General features: G+C 64.3%; 3 protein-coding genes and 1 long non-coding RNA gene across 6 annotated transcripts; 3 read left to right on the top strand and 1 right to left on the bottom strand.

Annotated features, from left to right (window-relative positions):
* Positions 1 to 17: 17 nt before the first annotated feature.
* On the bottom strand, positions 18 to 7,268 carry MRPL4 (mitochondrial ribosomal protein L4). Its single transcript, XM_084501662.1, has 9 exons — positions 7,135 to 7,268; positions 6,395 to 6,422; positions 5,537 to 5,786; positions 4,246 to 4,297; positions 2,803 to 2,920; positions 1,810 to 1,916; positions 1,618 to 1,727; positions 1,433 to 1,503; positions 18 to 227 (listed from the first exon to the last, which is right to left on the bottom strand). The coding sequence occupies exons 1-9, from the start codon at positions 7,195 to 7,197 to the stop codon at positions 82 to 84; spliced, it is 945 nt and encodes a 314-aa protein (XP_084357788.1). The 5' UTR covers positions 7,198 to 7,268; the 3' UTR covers positions 18 to 81.
* LOC311425711 lies at positions 1,849 to 2,581 on the top strand. The gene is made up of 2 exons (XR_014686408.1): positions 1,849 to 1,978; positions 2,248 to 2,581. It is a non-coding gene; the product is annotated as an uncharacterized lncRNA (long non-coding RNA).
* Positions 7,269 to 9,110: 1,842 nt separating the features above from the next.
* Positions 9,111 to 16,364, top strand: S1PR2 (sphingosine-1-phosphate receptor 2). 3 transcript variants are annotated; one of them, XM_084501797.1, is made up of 2 exons: positions 9,111 to 9,141; positions 14,888 to 16,364. In XM_084501797.1, exon 2 carries the CDS (start codon positions 14,939 to 14,941, stop codon positions 15,989 to 15,991), a length of 1,053 nt encoding a protein of 350 aa, XP_084357923.1. In that variant the 5' UTR covers positions 9,111 to 9,141; positions 14,888 to 14,938; the 3' UTR covers positions 15,992 to 16,364. The 3 variants fall into 3 exon arrangements, with proteins under 3 accessions (XP_084357923.1, XP_084357924.1, XP_084357925.1); XM_084501798.1 differs by lacking the exon at positions 9,111 to 9,141 and adding an exon at positions 13,726 to 13,758; XM_084501799.1 differs by lacking the exon at positions 9,111 to 9,141 and adding an exon at positions 13,881 to 13,897.
* LOC311425669 (uncharacterized protein) lies at positions 10,956 to 13,546 on the top strand (the record flags this gene model as incomplete). The annotated part of the gene is made up of 2 exons (XM_084501613.1): positions 10,956 to 11,034; positions 11,133 to 13,546. Exon 2 carries the CDS (start codon positions 12,455 to 12,457, stop codon positions 13,544 to 13,546), a length of 1,092 nt encoding a protein of 363 aa, XP_084357739.1. The 5' UTR covers positions 10,956 to 11,034; positions 11,133 to 12,454.
* Positions 16,365 to 18,727: the final 2,363 nt, after the last annotated feature.

Genomic DNA, 18,727 nt, shown 5'->3' on the forward strand with positions numbered 1-18,727 from the left:
CAACAAAACCCGAGAGCTGGGCACGACCTCACTTTAATGGGGCAGGGGGAGGAGGCGCAGAGCCCCCAGACCCCGTCCCGGCTATGGGATGTCACTGTAGGGCATGGAGAAGGGGTAGAGGGGCGAGTAGCGCGTGTCGTGCCACAGCAGCTTCTTCTCCAAGAAGTCCACGGCGGCCACCGTCAGCACCAGCGTCTGGTGCTTCAGCATGCTGTGGACGTTGAGACCTGCGGGGACACGGTGGGGACACTTTGGGGACGTTCTGGGGGCGCTTTGAGGTTCTTTGAGGTGCTTTGGGGATGCTTTGGGGATGTTCTTGGGGGCACTTTGGGGACTTCTGGGGCGCTTTGGGGCACTTCGGGCGTGCTTTGGAGAGCTTTGGGGCGCTTTGGGGCACTTTGGGGATGTTCTGGGGGCACTTTGGGGACTTCTGGGGCGCTTTGGGGACGTTTTGGGGCACTTCGGGGACGCTTTGGGGTGCTTTGGGGAGCTTTGGGGCATTTTGGGGGTGCTTTGGAGAGCTTTGGGGCACTTTGGGGACACTTTGGGGCACTTTAGGGCACTTTGGGGTGCTTTAGGGCAATTTGGGGATGTTCTGGGGGCACTTTGGGGACTTCTGGGGCGCTTTGGGGACGTTTTGGGGCACTTTGGGGACGCTTTGGGGTGCTTTGGGGAGCTTTGGGGCACTTCGGGGGTGCTTTGGAGAGCTTTGGGGCGCTTTGGGGACACTTTGGGGCACTTTAGGGCACTTTGGGGCGCTTTAGGGCACTTTGGGGATGTTCTGGGGGCACTTTGGGGCACTTTGGTGACATCTGGGGCACTTTGAGGATGTTTTGGGGCACTTAGGGGATGCTTTGGGGAGCTTTGGGGCATTTTGGGGGTGCTTTGGAGAGCTTTGGGGTGCTTTAGGGTGCTTTGGGTATGCTTTGGGGACATTTTGGGGTGCTTTGGGGATGGTTTGGGGCATTTTGGGGACTTTTGGAGAAGCTTTGGGGTGCTGTGGAGGCTTTTGGGGCACTTTGGGGATGTTCTGGGGGCACTTTGGGGACTTCTGGGGCGCTTTGAGGACGCTTTGGGGATGCTTTGGGGCATTTTGGGGGTGCTTTGGAGAGCTTTGGGGCACTTTGGGGACACTTTGGGGCGCTTTAGGGAGCTTCGGGGGTGTTTTGGGGTGCTTTGGAGGCTTTGGGGACACTTTGGGGATGCTTTGGGGGCACTTTGTGGACATTTTGGGGACTCTTTGGGGACACTTACGGGGACGTTTTGGGGACGCTTTGGGGATGTTTTAGGGCACTTTGGGGATGTTTTAGGGCGCTTTGGGGAGATGCTTTGGGGACACTTTGGGGAAGTTTCAGGTACACTTCGAGGACGCTTTGGGGGTTGCTTTAGGGACATTTTGGGGACACTTCAGGGGACTTTTGGGGGCTCTCACCTATGACAGGGATCAGGGTGATGGTTTTGAGGCCGGCCACGGCTTTTTCGATGTTCTCCGGCATCTCATCGCTGGGGAGAAAAGGGAAAATTACGCTTTGGGGACACCGGGACGGGGTTTGGGGACACCGGGACGGGGTTTGGGGACACGGGGGGGGGATAATGGGGTGACAGGGGGGGGCTCACACGTCAACGATGAGCACGGAGCTGCCCCAGTGGCGGTACCGCGCCAGGTCCTGCAGGTACCGGGGGTCGGCCGTGGGCATCTCCAGGTTGTCCACCACGTGCAGCTGGTCCTAGAAAAACCCCAAATGTCAGCGGGGGACAGCCAAAAACCCCCCTTTGGGATGGATTTGGGGTTTTTGGGGTCTCCCGTACCTGCATCAGCTTGACGGTGAGCGCCACCTTCAGCCCCAGCACCCGCACCTTCATGGGCAGCATGTAGTAGTAGCTGGTGGGGCCCCGCGGGCCGTGCGCGATGCCACCTGTATGGGGTCGATTTGGGAGCTTGGGGGGGTCCTAAATTCGTCTCCCCCCAAAAAATAGGGTCCCAACATCTTAAATGGGGGCCCCAAGATCCTAAATTGGAGCCCCAACACCCAAAATAGGGACCCCAACATCCCAAAGGAACTACAACACCATAAAGGAAACCCCCATACCCTAAATGGGGACCCCAACACCCCAAAAGGAGACCCCAACACTCGAAAATAGGGCCCCAACATCCTAAATTGGGGCCCCAACATCCTAAATTGGGGCCCCAACACCCCAAATAGGGGCCTCCACACCCCAAAAGGAGACCCCAACACTCCAAAATAGGGCCCCAACATCCTAAATGGGGGCCCCAACATCCTAAATTGGAGCCCCAACACCCCAAATAGGGGCCCCCACAGCCCAAAAGGGGACCCCACAGCCCAAAAGGGGACCCCAGCACCCCAAATAGGGACCCCCACACCCCAAATAGGGACCCCAACATCCCAAAGGAACTACAACACCATAAAGGAGACCCCCATACCCTAAATGGGGACCCCAACACCCCAAAAGGAGACCCCAACACTCCAAAATAGGGCCCCAACATCCTAAATTGGGGCCCCAACATCCTAAATTGGGGCCCCAACACCCCAAATAGGGGCCCCCACAGCCCAAAAGGGGACCCCACAGCCCAAAAGGGGACCCCAGCACCCCAAATAGGGACCCCCACACCCCAAATAGGGACCCCAACACCCCAAAGGAACTACAACACCATAAAGGAGACCCCCATACCCTAAATGGGGACCCCAACACCCCAGAAGGAGACCCCCAACACCCTAAATGGGGACTCTGGGGCGCTTTGACAGCCCCCTCCGACCCCAAACACCTTATGGGGTCACTCACCCCCCCGCCACAGCGGGGATCGGATGCTGCCGTGCCGCGCTCGCCCCGTCCCCTTCTGGCGCCACGGCTTGCGCCCGCCGCCCCGCACCTCGGCACGAGTCTTCACCTTGGCGTAGCTCTGGGGGGGGCGAAATTCAAATCTTAATTAAAATCCTAATTAAAATCTTAATTAAAATTAAAATCCCGGGCACCGGGACCACCCCCCGAGCCACCCCAAATCTCCAAACCCGCCCCGGTCACCCCGAGGTTTGTTCGTCCTAAAAAATTCCCTCTTTTCGCCGCCTAAAGGTGTCCCGCTGGCACCCAAAGGTCTCCTTCTCGCCCCAAAATCTGCCCTCTCAGCCCCAAAATCTCCCTCTCAGCCCCAAAGCTCTCCCTCTCACCCCAAAAACCTCCCCCCGAGCCCCAAAACTCTCCTTCTTGTCCCAAAAACCTTGCTCACCCCAAAAACCTACCTCTCGCCCCAAAAACCTCACTCACCCCAAAAAACTCCCTCTCGCCCCAAAGCTCTCCCTCACCCCAAAAACCTCCCCCCGAGCCCCAAAACTCTCCTTCTTGCCCCAAAAACCTTGCTCACCCCAAAAACCTCCCTCTCGTCCCAAAAACCTTGCTCACCCCAAAAACCTACTTCTCGCCCCAAAAAACTCCCGCTTGCCCCAAAGCTCTCCCTCTTGCCCCAAAAACCTCCCCCCGAGCCCCAAAAACCTCACTCATGCCAAAAAAGTCCCTCTCGCCCCAAAAAAGTCCCTCTCGCCCCAAAACTCTCCCTTCTTGCCCCAAAAAACTCACTCTCACCCCAAAAAACTCCCCCTCACCCTAAAAATCTCCCCAACATCTCCCTCTGCCCCAAAACCTTTTCCTCCGCCCCAAAACCTCCCCCCAAACCTCTCCCTCTCACCCCAAACCTCTTCCTCTGCCCCAAAACCTCCCTCTGTCCCCAAAACCTCCCCCCCAAAGCCTCTCCCTTTCACCCCAAAACCTCACCCTCTGCCCCAAATCTCTCCCTCTCACCCCAAACCTCTTCCTCTGCCCCAAAACCTTTTACTCTGCCCCAAAACCTCTCCCCCAAACCTCTTCCTCTGCCCCAAAACCTCCCTCTGTCCCCAAAGCCTCTCCCTCTCACCCCAAAACCTCTCCCTGTCCCCAAAACCTCTCCCTCTGTCCCCAAAACCCCTTTATCTCCCCCCAAAACCTCTCCCTCTCCCCCAAATCTTTCCCCCTCACCCCAAAACCTCCCCCTTCCACCCCAAAACCTCTCCCCCTGTCCCCAAAACCCATTTCTCTCCCCCAAAACCTCTCCCTCTGCCCCAAAACCTCCCCCTCTGCCCCCAAACTTCTCCCTCTGCCCCAAAACCTCTCCCTCTGCCCCAAAACCTCTCCCTCTGCCCCAAATCTCTCCCTCCCACCCCAAAACCTCCCCCCCGACCCCAAAACCCCACTCACGATCCTCTTGAAGTTCTTCTGCCACGTGGCCACCGCGTGTAGGATGTCCAGCCTGCGGGACACGGGGTGGGGGCATCACCCGGGGGTCCCCCAGTGACCCCATACCCCAAAGGAGACCCCCACACCCCAAAAGGAGAGCCCAGCACCCCAAATAGGGACCCCAACACCCCAAATAGGGATCCAAAATCCTAAATGGGGGCCCCAACATCCTAAATTGGGGTCCCAACACCCCAAATGGGGGCCCCCATACCCCAAAAGGGGACCCCAGCACCCAAAATAGGGACCCTAACACCCCAAATAGGGCCCCAACATCCTAAATGGGGGCCCCAACATCCTAAATTGGGGTCCCAACACCCCAAAAGGAGACCCCAACACCCCAAAGAGGGTCCCCAAAGCTCCCCCTAGACCCCAAAGGTGACCCCCCTGACCCCAAAACAGCCCCCTCCAACCCCAAAACCCCCCCACTCCAATCCCAAAACAGCCCCCCTCCGACCCCAAATCCCCCCCTCCGACCCCAAAATCCGCCCCCTCTGACCCCAAAAGGCCCTCTCCATGACCCCAAAAGCCCCCCTCCAACCCCAAACCCCCCCCCTCCAACCCCAAATCCCCCCTCGACCCCAAATCCCACCCTCCAACCCCAAATCCCCCCCTCCAACCCAAAAAGCCCCCCCTCCAACCCCAAATCCCCCCCTCCAACCCCAAAATCCGCCTCCTCTGACCCCAAAAGGCCCTCCCCATGACCCCAAAAGCCCCCCTCCAACCCCAACCCCCCCCCTCCAACCCCAAATCCCCCCCCGACCCCAAAACAGCCCCCATCGACCCCAACCCCCCCCCCTCCGACCCCAAAGCTCCACCTAGACCCCAAATCCCAACCTGAAAAGCCCCCCCTCCAACCCCAAAACCCCTACACCGACCCCAAATCCCCCCCTCCAACCCCAAATCCCCCCCTCCGACCCCAAATCCCCCCTCGACCCCAAAAGCCCCCCTCCAACCCCAAATCCCCCCCTCCAACCCCAAAATCCGCCCCCTCTGACCCCAAAAGGCCCTCCCCATGACCCCAAAACCCCCCCCGACCCCAAAACCCACCCCCGACCCCAAACCCCCCCCTCCAACCCCAAACCCCCCCCAACCCCAAACCCCCCCCCGACCCCAAAAGCCCCCCCTCCAACCCCAAATCCCCCCCTCCAACCCCAAAATCCGCCCCCTCTGACCCCAAAAGGCCCTCCCCGTGACCCCAAAAGCCCCCCTCCAACCCCAAACCCCCCCCCCCCGACCCCAAAAGCCCCCCTACCTGGGCGCGATGGCGAAGACGTCGGGGTGCAGCTGGGCCAGCCCCAGGCGCTGGTGCTGGGGGTGCCGCAGGGACCCCACCCACGCCTGCGCCGAGACCCCCCCCGGGGCCACCGGGACACCGCAGGAACGCAGCAACGGGGACCGGGACGGGGACAACAACGGGGACAACGGGGGGGATGGGGGGGATTGGGGGGGTTGGGGGGGTTGGGGGGGTTGGGGGGACAGGGGGGGTGTAGGGGACGGGAGCTCTGTTGGGGGATGAGGGGATGGGGGCGGTGATGTCCTCGTGGTGTGCCCGACCCCAAAGCCACCCTGTCCCCAAAGATGTCCCCGATCCCACAGCCACCCTGTCCCCAGTATCCCTGACCCCAAAGCCGTCCTGTTCCTAATGTCCCCATGATGTCCCCGACCCCGCAGCCATCCTGTCCCCAATATCCCCAACCCCACAGTCACCCTGTTCCCAATGTCCCCAGCCCCATGGCCACCCTGTCCCCACGGATGTCCCCGACCCCATATCCATCCTGTTCCCAATGTCCCCAGCCCCATGGCCCCACTGTCCCCATGAATGTCCCTGACCCTATGGCCATCCTGTCCCCATGATGACCCCGACCCCACAGCCACCCTGTCCCCAACAATGTCCCTGACCCCAAAACTGTCCTGTCCCTAAGGATGACCCCAACCCCACAGCCACCCTGACCCCAGTGTCCCCATGATGTGTCTGACCCCACAGCCACCCTGTCCCTAATGACCCCAACCCCGATGCCCCCCTGTCCCCATGCCCCCCCCATCCCCCCAGTGTCCCCCAGTCCCCCCAGTCCCCCCAGTGCCCCCCCATCCCCGTCCCCCCCCCACTCACCTGCGCCGCTCCCGGTGCTCGCCGCCCCCTGCGGGTTCACGGCCGTCAGCGGGACCCCGGCCCCAAGGACCCCACCAGCAGGCCCCGCCCCCCTCCCCACAAGCCCCGCCCACATCTCCAGGCCCCGCCCACATCCCCAGACCACCGCCCACCCCTCCGAGCCACGCCCACCCCACACAGACCCCTCCCACCTCGCCCAGGCCCCACCCACCCCTCCAAGGCCCCCCCACCACTTACCAAGCCCCGCCCCCCTCCCCAGACCACGCCCACCTCCCTAAGCCCCTCCCACCAACTCAAAGTCCCTGCCCACCCCAAGCCCCTCCCACCACCTCCCAAAGCCCCGCCCCCTCCCCACGCCCCTCCCACTGCCAAGCCCCGCCCACCCCACACAGGTCCCGCCCAGCACCTCCAAGCCACGCCCACATCCCCACACCCCTCCCACCACCTCCAAAGCCCCGCCCACCTCACCCAGGTCCCGCCCACCTTCCCACGCACCTCCCAGCCACGCCCACCCCCCAGACCACGCCCACCTCCCCACGCCCCCACTCCAAGCCACGCCCACCCAACACAGGCCCCTCCCACCTCTCCCAGGCCCCGCCCACTCCTCCAAGCCCCCCACCCCCCGCAAGGCCACCTCCACCCAAGCCCCGCCCACCTCCCCCAGTCCCCGCCCACCTCCCCCCAGCCCACCCCCACCCCCTCCCAAGCCCCGCCCACCGCCCCCAGGCCCCGCCCCTCACCCGCGCGGCCCGGGCCCAGGCCCAGGCGGCGGCGGCGGCTCCGCGGGGCCCGGCGCGGAACATGGCGGGGGGGGAGGAGGGCGCCTGATTGTGACGTCACGGAAGGGGAGGGGCCTGGCGCGGCGCGCGCGGCGCCCAGTGATGACGTCAAGGATCGAGGGGCGGTGTGGGGCGGGGCTTCTGGGGAGGCGGGGCCAGCGCTCCCAGTACGGCCCAGTGCTCCCAGTATCGCCCAGTGCTCCCAGTACGTCCCAGTAACTCCCAGTGCTCCCAGTATGCCCCACTATCCCTCACAATCCCCCATCCCCAGTGCTCCCAGTATCCCCTAGTATCCCCCAGTGTTCCCAGTACCTCCCAGTGCCCTCCAGTATCCACCCAGTGCTCCCAGTACCCCCAGCACCCCCCTATCCCTAGTGCTCCCAGTATCCCCAGTAACTCCCAGTGCTCCCAGTACCCCTAGTTCCCAGTGCTCCCAGTATGCCCAGTGTCCCCAAGGGGCCCCCCAGTATCCCTCAGTGCCCCAGTACCTCCCAGTGCTCCCAGTTCCACCCAGTATCCCCAGTGCCCCCAGTGCTCCCACTAACCCCCAGTGCTCCCAGAACCACCCAGTGCCCCCAGTACCCCCAGCACCTCCAGTCCCCCCACTATCCCCAGTGTCCCCAGCGCTCCCAGTGCCTCCCCCCAGTATCCCCCAGTTCCTCCAGTACCCCCAGTATCCTGCAGAACCCCCGGTGTCCCTGTGCTCCCAGTATCCCCAGTGTTCCCAGTATCCCCAGTATCCCCCAGTCCCCCCAGTATTCCCAGTACCACCAGCGCCTCCCAGTGGCCCAGTGCTCCCAGTACCTCCAGTGCCTCCACTATCCCCGGTGCCCCCAGTCCCCTCCCAGTCCCCCCAGTATTCCCAGTACCACCAGTGCCCCCCAGTGGCCCAGTGCTCCCAGTACCTCCACTAGCCCCAGCACCCCAGTACCCCGCCCAGCCCCCCAGTATTCCCAGTACCCTCCAGTGCCCCCGGTACTCCCCAGTATCCCCAGTACCCCCAGTAGTGTCCCCCAGTAACCCCACGTACCCTCCAGTGCCCTTGGTATTCCCCATTCCCCCCCAGTATCCCCAGTATTCCCAGTACCACCAGTGCTCCCAGTAATCCCAGATACTGCCCAGTACCCCCAAGTCTTCCCAGTCTTCCCAGTACCCCCCAATCCCCCCGGTGCTTCCAGTACCCACCAGTCCCCCCCCAGTCCCCTCCAGTTCCCCCAGTACCACCAGTGCTCCCCAGTTCTCCCAGTACCTCCACTATTCCCAGTGCCCCCAGTCCCCCCCACTTCCCCCAGATACCCCCAGTCCCACCAGTACCTCCCACTACCCCCCAGTCCCACCAGTGCCCACAGTTCCCCCAGTACCCCCCAGTATCTCCCAGTCCCCCCAGTACCTCCCAGTCCCCCCAGTTTCCCCCAGTACTCCCCAGTACTCCCCAGTTCCCCCAGTACCCTCCAGTACCTCCCAGTTACCCCCAGTTCCCCCAGTACACCCCAATACCCCCAGTTCCCCCTGTGCCCCCCAGTATCCCCCAGTCCCCCCAGTACCTCCCAGTCCCCCCAGTCCTCCCCAGTTCCTCCCCCATCCTCCCCCCCCCAAAAAAAAAAAAAATAAAAATCTCCCTCCGGAAGCATAAAATCCCCCGATTCCCACCCAAAAATCCAGGGGGCGTGGAAGGGGGGGAGTGGGGAGGGACGGGACACACCTCCTATCCCCGCCCCCCCCCGGGAAACCCCCCCCCAAATTATTTATGGGGAGGGGGGGGCACACCCCAAAGATGCTCCAACACCCCCCAAAAGAAAAAAAAACGGGGAGGGGGGGGGAGGGAGATGGGGAAAGGGGGAGGGGATGGGGGGAGGGGAGGGGGGGGGCGTCACCGACCCCCCCCCCCCCCCCCGGGGGCGGGGAGGGCCCCGGGGCCGCCCCACCCGGAGCCGCCCCCGCGCACATGCTGGGAGCGGAGCGCAGCCGGTAAGAGGCGCCGCGAGCCCCCCCCCGTGGCCGTGCCCCGTGCCCCCCCCCCCCCCATCGGGCCCCTTTACCCCCCGACCCCCCCCACCCAAAAAAAAAAAAAAAAAAAAAAAAAAAATTTAGGGTCCTCCCCCCCCCCCGGGTTTCCTAAAAACGAGGCGCCAAATTCGCCCCCCCCCTCCCCAAAATCCGGTTCACGGGTGGCGACGTGGGTGGGGATTTTTTTTATTATTTTTTTTTTTTGGGGGGGGGGGGTTGGCGGGGAGAGGAGGCGGCCCTGCCCCCCCCCTTTCGGTGCCCCCCCCCCAAAAAAAAATAAATAAATCCGTGCGGATTGCGGCTGCCCCCGGCCCCTCTATTAAGGGGGGGTGCCCAAATTTGGCGTGCGCCCCCCCCCCCAAAGTAAAGGATCCGACCCCCCCGCGGCTCCCCGCATCCCTCCCCAATTTCCCCCCCCCCCCCAAAAAAAATAAATTATGGGTGGCCCTATCCAGCCCCCACCCCACCGCGATGGAGCGGGACCCCCCCTTTCCACGAGTGCCCCCCCCAAATGTGTGCCCCCCCCCCGGTGTCCCCCCTTGGGTACCCCCCCCCAATTTGCCCCCAGACCCCAAAAATCAGTGGGGGGGGGACACCACATCCACCCCATCACGGGGAGGGGGGGCCCACAAGGGACCGATCCTTGGTGTGGGGGGGGGTCTTAACACCCCCACTCATTATCTTTGGGGGGGGGGTCCTGGCCCCTGTGCGCCCCCCCCCGTGGTGCTGGGGCCGCCGCCAGCCCCCATTGTTCGCCCCCGGCCCCTTTGGGATGGGGCGGGGAGGGGGGGGGCCCTAATCCAGACCAGCTGCCGCGGCCCCCGCCGACATCTGCCCCGCAGCTGCGTGGCCCCCCCCGGAGCCTCGGCCGTGGGAGCGGGACCCTTGCACGCCCCCCCCCCCCCTCCATGTGTGTGTGTGTTTGTGTGTGTGTGCGCCCCCCCCCTCCAAGCTCGGTGTCCCCGGGGGGGGGCCGTTGGCCGGTTGTGCAAGGGGTAACGGCTGCGGTGCTGGGTGGTGGTGCAAGGAGCTGGGGGGGGGGCACTGGTATGGGTGTGCAAGGGGGGGGGCACTGGTATGGGTGTGCAAGGGGGGGGCACCAGTATGGGTGTGCAAGGGGGGGGGCACCCGTGTCTATGGGTGTGCAAGGGGGGGGCACCGGTATGGGTGTGCAAGGGGGGGGGCACCAGTGGGTGTGCAAGGGGTGGGGGCACCAGTATGGGTGTGCAAGGGGTGGGGCACTGGTATGGGTGTGCAAGGGGGGGGGCACCACTATGGGTGTGCAAAGGGTGGGGGCACCCGTGTGTACGAGTGTGCACGGGGTGGGGGCACCCATGTATACGGGTGTGCACGGGGTGCTGGCACCGATATGGGTGTGCAAGGGGTGGGGGCACCCATGTGTATGGGTGTGCAAGGGGTGCTGGCACCCGTGTGGCATCCCTGGCACTGGTACGGGCGTGCAAGGGGTGGGGGCACCCGTGGGTGTGGGTGTGCAAGGGGTGGGGGCACCCTTGTGGCATCCCTGGCACCGACATGGGTGTGCTCTTGTGCATTTTGGGGTCCTGGCACGTGCGTGGCCTCGTGTGTGTGTGCACAGGGTGCTGGCACCCACAGGGCACCAATATATGGGTGTGCACAGGGTGCTGCCACCCGGGTGCCATCGCTTGCACCAACACAAGTGTGCACAGGGTGCCAGCACCCATGGGGCACTGCTATATGGGTGTGCACAGGGCGCTGGCACCCATGTGGCACCACTATATGGGTGTGTGTCAGGGTGCTGCCACCTGTGTGCCATCGCTTGCACCAACATGAGTGTGCACAGGGTGCCGGCACCCATGGGGCACCGCTATATGGGTGTGCACAGGGTGCCAGCACCCACGTGCCATCGCTTACACCAACATGAGTGTGCACAGGGTGCCAGCACCCACATGCCATTGCTTACACCAACACAGGTGTGCACAGGGTGCCAGCACCCATGGGGCACCAACACACGGGTGTGCACAGGGTGCCAGCACCCATGGGGCACCAACACACGGGTGTGCACAGGGTGCCAGCACCCATGGGGCACCATTATATGGGTGTGCACAGGGTGCCAGCACCCACAGGACACCATTATATGGGTGTGCACAGGGTGCCAGCACCCACGTGCCATCGCTTACACCAACACGATTGTGCACAGGGTGCTGGCACCCACAGGGCACCAACACACGGGTGTGCACAGGGTGCCAGCACCCACGTGCCATCGCTTACACCAACACGATTGTGCACAGGGTGCTGGCACCCACAGGGCACCAACACACGGGTGTGCACAGGGTGCCAGCACCCACGTGCCATCACTTACACCAACACGAGTGTGCACAGGGTGCTGGCACCCATGGGCCACCGCTATATGGGTGTGCACAGGGTGCCAGCACCCACGTGCCGTCGTTTACACCAACATGAGTGTGCACAGGGTGCCAGCACCCATGGGACACCAACACACAGGTGTGCACCGTGGTGCCAGCACCCACGTCCCATCACCCTCCCACACCCTCGCGTGCCCCCATGGGTGCCGACACCCCCGACCCCCTTGCACACCCGCGTGCCCACCCCGCAGCCCCACTCCGCAAACACTCCACGGCCCCAAGGGGGTTTTGGGGACGTTCTGGGGACATTCTGGGGACACGGGGTGAGGGGGGGGGATTCGGTGGCCGTCCGGTGTCCCCCCCCCCCCCCGGGGCCGGATCCTGCCATCTGGCCCCCGCCTCCGCCGGCCGCTTAAACCCAGGCCGCCCGGGGGCTTATCCAATTTGCCGGGCGGGTATTTTGGGAACAAGCGGCCCCTGTGCTGCCCGGCCCCGCTGACCCCGCTCCGTGCCCTCGTAACCTAGGGGGGGGCCCTGACCCCTGTGCCCCCCCCCCCCCCCATGAGGTGCCTCGGGGGTTGAGGCCTTGTCTGGGCCACCTCCGATCCTTTTTGTCTGGGCCTTCTGTGTATAAGGTGCCCTAAATCCTGCCCGGGATCCCCCCAAAATGTCCCAGGATACCCCAAAATGCCTCAGGATACCCCAAAATGCCCCAGGATACCCCAAAATGTCCCAGGACTCCCAAAAATGTCCTAGGACCCCCCAAAATGCCCCAGGATACCCCAAAATGTCCCAGGATCCCTCAAAATGTCTCAAGATCCTCCAAAGTCTCCCAGGATCCCCCAAAATGTCCCTAGATCCCTCAAAATGTCCCAGGACCCCCCCAAAGATGTCTGAGGACACCCCAAAGCGTCCCAGGATCCCCCAAAATGTCCCAGGCCCCTCCCAGCCCCATCCCGCTCTGCCCCCCTCTTGCTCCTAGGCCCCCCCTCAGAGCCCAGTTTGGGGTCCCGGTTTGGGATCCCGGTTTGGGATCCCAGTTTGGAGTTTCAGGAGAGAATACCAGTTTGGGATCCCAGTTTGGGATCCCGGTTTGGGATCCTGGTTTGGGGTTTCAGGAGAGAATCCCAGTTTGGGGTTTCTGTTTTGGGGTCCCAGTTTGGGGTTCTGGGAGAGAATCCCAGTCTGGGGTCCCAGGAGGGAGTCCCAGTTTGGGGTCCTGGTTTGGGGTGCTGGTGCAGGATCCCGTTGTGGGGTCCTGGTGTTGTTCCCAGGAGCAGATCCCAGTGGGGCTCCCAGTTTGGGGTGCTGGTGCAGGATCCCAGTGCAGCATCCCGGTCCTCCCGGGATTTTGGGTCCCGGGGGAAGGATCCCGGTGGGGATCCCAGTTTGGGGTCACGCTTTGGGATTCCGGGGGAGGATCCCGGTGGGGATCCCAGTTTGGGATCCTTTTGGGGGTCCTGGATTTGGGTCCCGGTGCCGGATCCCAGTACTGGGACCCGGAATTTGGTCCCGGGGGAGAATCCCGGTGGGGATCCCGCTTTGGGGTCGCACTTTGGGATCCCAGGGGAGGATCCCGGTGGGGATCCCAGTTTGGGATCCTGCTGGGGGTCCTGGATTTGGGTCCCGGTGCCAGATCCCAGTACTGGAACCCGGAATTTGGTCCCAGGGGAGAATCCCGGTGGGGATCCCGCTTTGGGGTCACGCTTTGGGATCCTGGGGGAGGATCCTGGTGGGGATCCCGGTTTGGGATCCTGCTGGGGGTCCTGGATTTGGGTCCCGGTGCCGGATCCCGGGGGGAGAATCCCGGTGGGGATCCCGCTTTGGGGTCACACTTTGGGATTCCGGGAGCAAATCCCAGCGTGAGGACCCCTCTTTGGGATCCCGGTCGAAAATCCATCCCCCTTTGGGGTCCCTTTTTGGGGTCCCGTTTTGGGGTCCCGTTTTGGGGTCCCGCTGCGCTCTCCGGGGCCGCCCGTTCCCCTCGCTCCGCCCGGCGCCGCGTTCGCAGCCGCCGGTAACGGGGCCGGGGAGCCACCGGGGAACGGGGACGAGGGGAAGGGGAAGCGGTGGCCGCACGGCTCCGTTTCACCGACCCCAACCACCGGGGGGGGGTCCCCGGGGGTCCCGACGACCGAGGGGCGGTGCCCGGGCACCGGGCGCGGCTGCGCAGAGCCCGGGCGGCGGCGGGAGGCAGCGCTCGGCGGGGCCGGCACCGGCACCGGGACCGGAGGTGGGGGGCACCCGTCCCTTTTTCCCCCCCCCCCGACCCCCTCCCCTTCACCCTTTTCCCCTTGGGGGGGGTCCCAGGACCGGAGGTTTTGGGGTCCCGGGACCGGTTACGGGGTGGGGGTCCCGGGATTGGATACGGGGTGGGGGCCCGGGGATGGGTCCCGGGGGGGGGATCCCGGCATCGGTTGCATGGGGAGGGGGTCCCGGGGGTGGTTGCGAGGGGGGGGTCCCGGAATCGGTTTCGATGTGGGGCGTGGGGGTCCCGGGAGCGGTTGCGAGGGGGGGTCCCGGGAGAGGTTGGGCGGTCCCGGGACCGGCTGGGGGGGTCCCGGCAGTGATTGCATGCGGGGGGGGGGGGGGGGGTCTTGCAACGTGTCTGGGGGTCCCAGCATTGTTCCAGCCTTGGGGGGGGGGGGTCGGGGACACAGCCCCCGGAGCCCCCCACGTTGCTGAGAAAGCCCCGCCCCACCCCAAAAAAAGAAAAAGGGGAAAAAAAGGGGGTGTGGTGTCGCCATTTGGGGCTGCGTGGGCCTTATCCTGATGGGGGGGCAGCGCCGTGCCCCCTGTCCCCACGGGGAGGTGGCGGTCCCCATCCTAACTGGGGGGGCGCAGTGCTGGTCCCCCCCTCCCAAACTGGTGGGAACTGGGGGGTGGTGCTGGGTCCCCAGTCCCTAACTGGGACGAGCGCGGGGTCCCTGTTGTGGGATGGGTGCTGCGTGGGGGGGTTCGGGGCCAATATTGGTGCCCCCTGTCCCCATCCCCATGTGTCCCAGTCCCCACCAGTGTCCCTACTGGTGTCCCCATCCCTCCCATGGGCTCTGGTTCCTCTGGGCGCTCTGCGCCGGTGCCTGGTGCCGGCCCTAAAATGTCACCTCCTCCATCAATGGGGCCACCCACCGTGTCCCCAGCGTTGGGGACGGATCCGGTGGCCCCGCTCTGCACCCCGGGCAGCTCGGAGGCTCATCTCTTATCGCTGCCATCCGGATTTCCTCTCTGAGTCATTTCTGCTCCGTTGCGGCCACCCGGCGCCGAGCGCGAGACGCCGTGTGCGTGCCCGCGCCGTGACGCTCGGAGCGCACAGCCGCGTCGTCCCCGGTGCCACCAACCCCCCGGTGCCTTCCTCCCCGCAGGTCTTCCTCCGCCGGGCGCCGCGTCCCGGCTCGGCGGCCGGGCGGGCAGCCATGGGGAGCATCTACAAGGAGTACTTCAACACGGAGAAGATCCGGGAGCACTACAACTTCACCAAGGAGGACTCGGAGGGCTCGCCCAGCGCCTCGCGCTGGGCGGTCTCCATCCTCATCGTCGTGCTGTGCTGCTTCATCGTGCTGGAGAACCTGCTGGTGCTCATCTCCGTCTGCCGCAACAAGAAGTTCCACTCGGCCATGTACATCTTCATCGGCAACCTGGCCTTCTCCGACCTGCTGGCCGGCTTGGCCTTCATGGCCAACATCCTGCTCTCCGGGGCCACCACTTTCCGCCTGACGCCGGTGCAGTGGTTCGTGCGGGAGGGCACGGCCTTCGCCACGCTGGCCGCCTCCGTCTTCAGCCTGTTGGCCATCGCCATCGAGCGCCACGTGGCCATCACCAAGGTGAAGGTCTACAGCAGCGACAAGAACTGCCGCATGGTGCTGCTCATCGGCGCCTGCTGGGTGATCGCCGCCGCCATCGGCAGCTTGCCCATCATGGGCTGGAACTGCATGAGCGACCTGCACGACTGCTCCACCGTCCTGCCCCTCTACTCCAAGCGCTACATCCTCTTCGTCATCACCATCTTCACCCTCATCCTCCTCACCATCGTGGGGCTCTACAGCCGCATCTACTGCATCGTGCGCTCCAGCCACGCCGAGATCGCCAGCGCCCAGACCCTGGCCCTGCTCAAGACGGTCACCATCGTCCTGGGGGCCTTCATCGTCTGCTGGCTGCCGGCCTTCATCATCCTCCTCATGGACGCCTCCTGCCCCGTCCGGGCGTGCCGGATCCTCTACAAGGCGAACTATTTCTTCGCCTTCGCCACCCTCAACTCGGCCGCCAACCCCATCATCTACACGCTGCGCAGCAAGGACATGCGCCGGGAGTTCCTGCGGGTGCTGTGCTGCTGCGGGGCCGGCCGGGGGAGCGAGCCCCCGGGGCGCTGCATGCTGCCGCTGCGCAGCTCCAGCTCGCTGGAGCGCTGCACCCAGAAGCACGAGCTGCCCACCTCGCCCATCACCCGCGAGTGCACCACCTCCGTCTGAGGGGTCCCACGGACGCCCCACGGACACCCCCTGGGCATCCCATGGACACGTCACAGATGTTCCATGGATATTCCGTGGAAATCCCATGGACATCCCATGGATACTCCACGGACACCCCGTAGATGCTCCGTGGACCCCCCCCGTGGACACCCCATGGATGCTCCGTGGGCACCCAGGGACACCCCGTGGGTGCCCCGTGAACGCCCCATGGATATCCCATGGATATCCCAGAGATGCTCCATGGATATCCCAGGGTTGCCCCAAGGACACCCCATGGAAACCTCATGGATACTCCATGGGTGTCCTGTGGATGTCCCATGGGTACCCCCATGGACACCCTATGGATACCCCGTGGATACCCCATGGAAACCTCATGGATACCCCATGGGTGTCCTGTGGATGTCCCATGGATACCCCATGGAAATGCAATGGATACCCCGTGGAAACACCATGGAAACCCCATGGATACCCATGGAAACCCCATGGATACCCCATGGAAACCCCATGGCCACCCCAAGGATCCCCCATGGAAACCCCATGGCCACCCCATGGCCACCCCTGGCCCCCCACGGCCCCACAGACACCCCACAGCGGGCACAGCGGTACGAAGGGCGCCGTTTCGGGGGCCGGGCTTCCCTTTCCAGGTACGGACGGACGGACAGATCCCCCAAACACCCTCCCAACCCCCCTCCCAGTCTCCCCACTCTCCCGTGCGCCGCGTGCGTGTGCGCGGGCACGGCCACGCGTGCTCCTTCCCACGCCCTGCCCGAGCCCCGGGGCCGCCGCCGGGACCCGTTGGACGGGTCGGCGCGGCACCGCCGGCGCCGGTGGCGAATTCCCTTCCCCGTGGGGCTCCCCAAGCTCGGGAAAAACCCAGCCCCGTGGGAAACGCCGTGGGGTGGAGGTGAGGGAGGGGGGGTATTTTTTTTTTTTATTATTTTTTTTTGGGGGGGGAGGGTGAGGGAGGGGGACAACAGCGTCCTCCCACCGCGTGCTGGCGCGCGGATGGGGCCCCGCCGCGGACCCCCGACCCCGGCACCCGCCCACGGGCGATGTTTGTATTAAAACGTGGCTTTTCCACCCGCCTCCGTCTCCTTTGTGGGTGGGGATGGGTGTTTTTTTTTTTGGGGGGGGGGAGAGGGGGGCGACACTCAGAGCTTGGATGGGGACTTTGAGGTGTGGGGGGTGTGGGGTCGCACTGGGGACACGTCCCCGGTGCCCCCCGGCCGCGTCGTGCCGTCACCGGTGCCGAAAGCAGCCCCGGGGCTCGGTGCGGTGGCGGGAACGGGAAGCCGGGGTTTTCCTGTGCCGAGGGGGGGGGCCGGGGGCGGCCGCCTTCTGCTTTCTGTTCCTCTGGGACCCGGGGGCCAGACGGGAACGGCCCCGGGGGGAAGGAGGCGGCCGGTGGCGGCCGGGCCTGTGCGCACGTGCGTGCGCGGGCGTAGGGGTGTGGACGGGGCTGTGTGCGTGTGTGTGCTTGTCTGTGAGTGTGCACACGTGTGTACGGGTGTGTACGGGTGTGTACGGGTGTGTACGTGTGTTTTTGGGTGTGTATGTGGGTGGACGAGTGTGTACGAGTGTCTATGAGTGTGCACACGTGTGCCTCTGAGTGTGCACACATGTGTCTCCGAGTGTGCACACGCGTGTCTGTGTGTGTCCACGTGTCTACGCGTGTCTGTGAGCATGCACGTGTGTGTTTACGTGTGCACACGTGTCCATGAGCATGTCTGGGTCTCTGTGAGTGTGCACACGTGTGTACGCATGTGTGTTCACATCTACGTCCGTCCACACGCGTGTGCGAGGGCAGACGAGGCCCCGTAGGCCGCTGCTGCCCCGCGGCCGCCTCTGGCCCTTCAGGGGGGGGTCCTGGGGTTGGGCCTCACCCCCCCCAACCTCACAATGGTAGGACCTCGATCCCCCCCGGTCCCAGCAATGGTACGACCCAGAGCCCCCCAACCCCACAGGGTTTCAGCCCATATCCCCCCCATCCCTACAGTGGTACGGCCCAACCCCCCCATACCCACAATGGTACGACTCCCACCCCCACAATCCCCTCCCAAATCCCCCCATTGGTACATTCCACCCCCCCAATACCCCCCCCAATGGTCCACCCCAACCCCAATCCCCCCCCTCCAGTGGTTCAGCCCCATCTGTGGCCCCCCCCAATCCCCCCAATGGTACATTCCTCCCGAAATATCCTCCCCCCAACTCCCACAGTGGTACATCCCATCCCTGGATCACCCCCTAAATCCCCACAATGGTATGTCCCACCCCAAATATCCCCCCCCAAATCCCACAGTGGTACACCCCACTCCCCCCACCCACCCCCCCGCCATAGTTCAGCCCCCCCCGTGTCCCCCCAAATCCCCCAATGGTACATTCTTCCCCAAATACCCCCCCAATCCCCCCAATGGTACATTCCCCCCAAAATATCCTCCCCCAATCCCTACAATGATACATTCCCCCCCCCCAATACCCCCCCAATCCCTCCGATGGTACATTCCCCCCCAAATCCCCCCCCCAAATCCCCCAATGGTACATTCCCCCCCAAAATATCCCCCCCCAATCCCTACAATGGTACTTTCCCCCCAAATTTCCCCCCCCCATCCCTACAATGGTACATCCCCCCCCCCCCCCAATCCCGACAATGGTACATTCCCCCCAAATTTCCCCCCCCATCCCTACAATGGTACATTCCCCCCCAAATAACCCCCCCAGCCCCCCCAATGGTACATT

The sequence above is a fragment of the Aythya ferina genome (assembly GCF_964211825.1).
Source record: "Aythya ferina genome assembly, chromosome: 33".
Lineage (NCBI taxonomy): Eukaryota > Metazoa > Chordata > Aves > Anseriformes > Anatidae > Aythya > Aythya ferina.

Excerpts from the sequence above, each read along its gene's own strand:
- MRPL4 (XM_084501662.1), bottom strand. The coding sequence starts at position 7,197 with ATGTTCCGCGCCGGGCCCCGCGGAGCCGCCGCCGCCGCCTGGGCCTGG. Across the intron at positions 6,423-7,134 it reads CCTGGGCCCGGGCCGCGCGG|GGGGCGGCGAGCACCGGGAG; the intron begins GTGAGGGGCGGG and ends GTGAACCCGCAG. Across the intron at positions 2,921-4,245 it reads AGAAGAACTTCAAGAGGATC|AGCTACGCCAAGGTGAAGAC; the intron begins GTGAGTGGGGTT and ends CGCCCCCCCCAG.
- S1PR2 (XM_084501797.1), top strand. The coding sequence starts at position 14,939 with ATGGGGAGCATCTACAAGGAGTACTTCAACACGGAGAAGATCCGGGAG.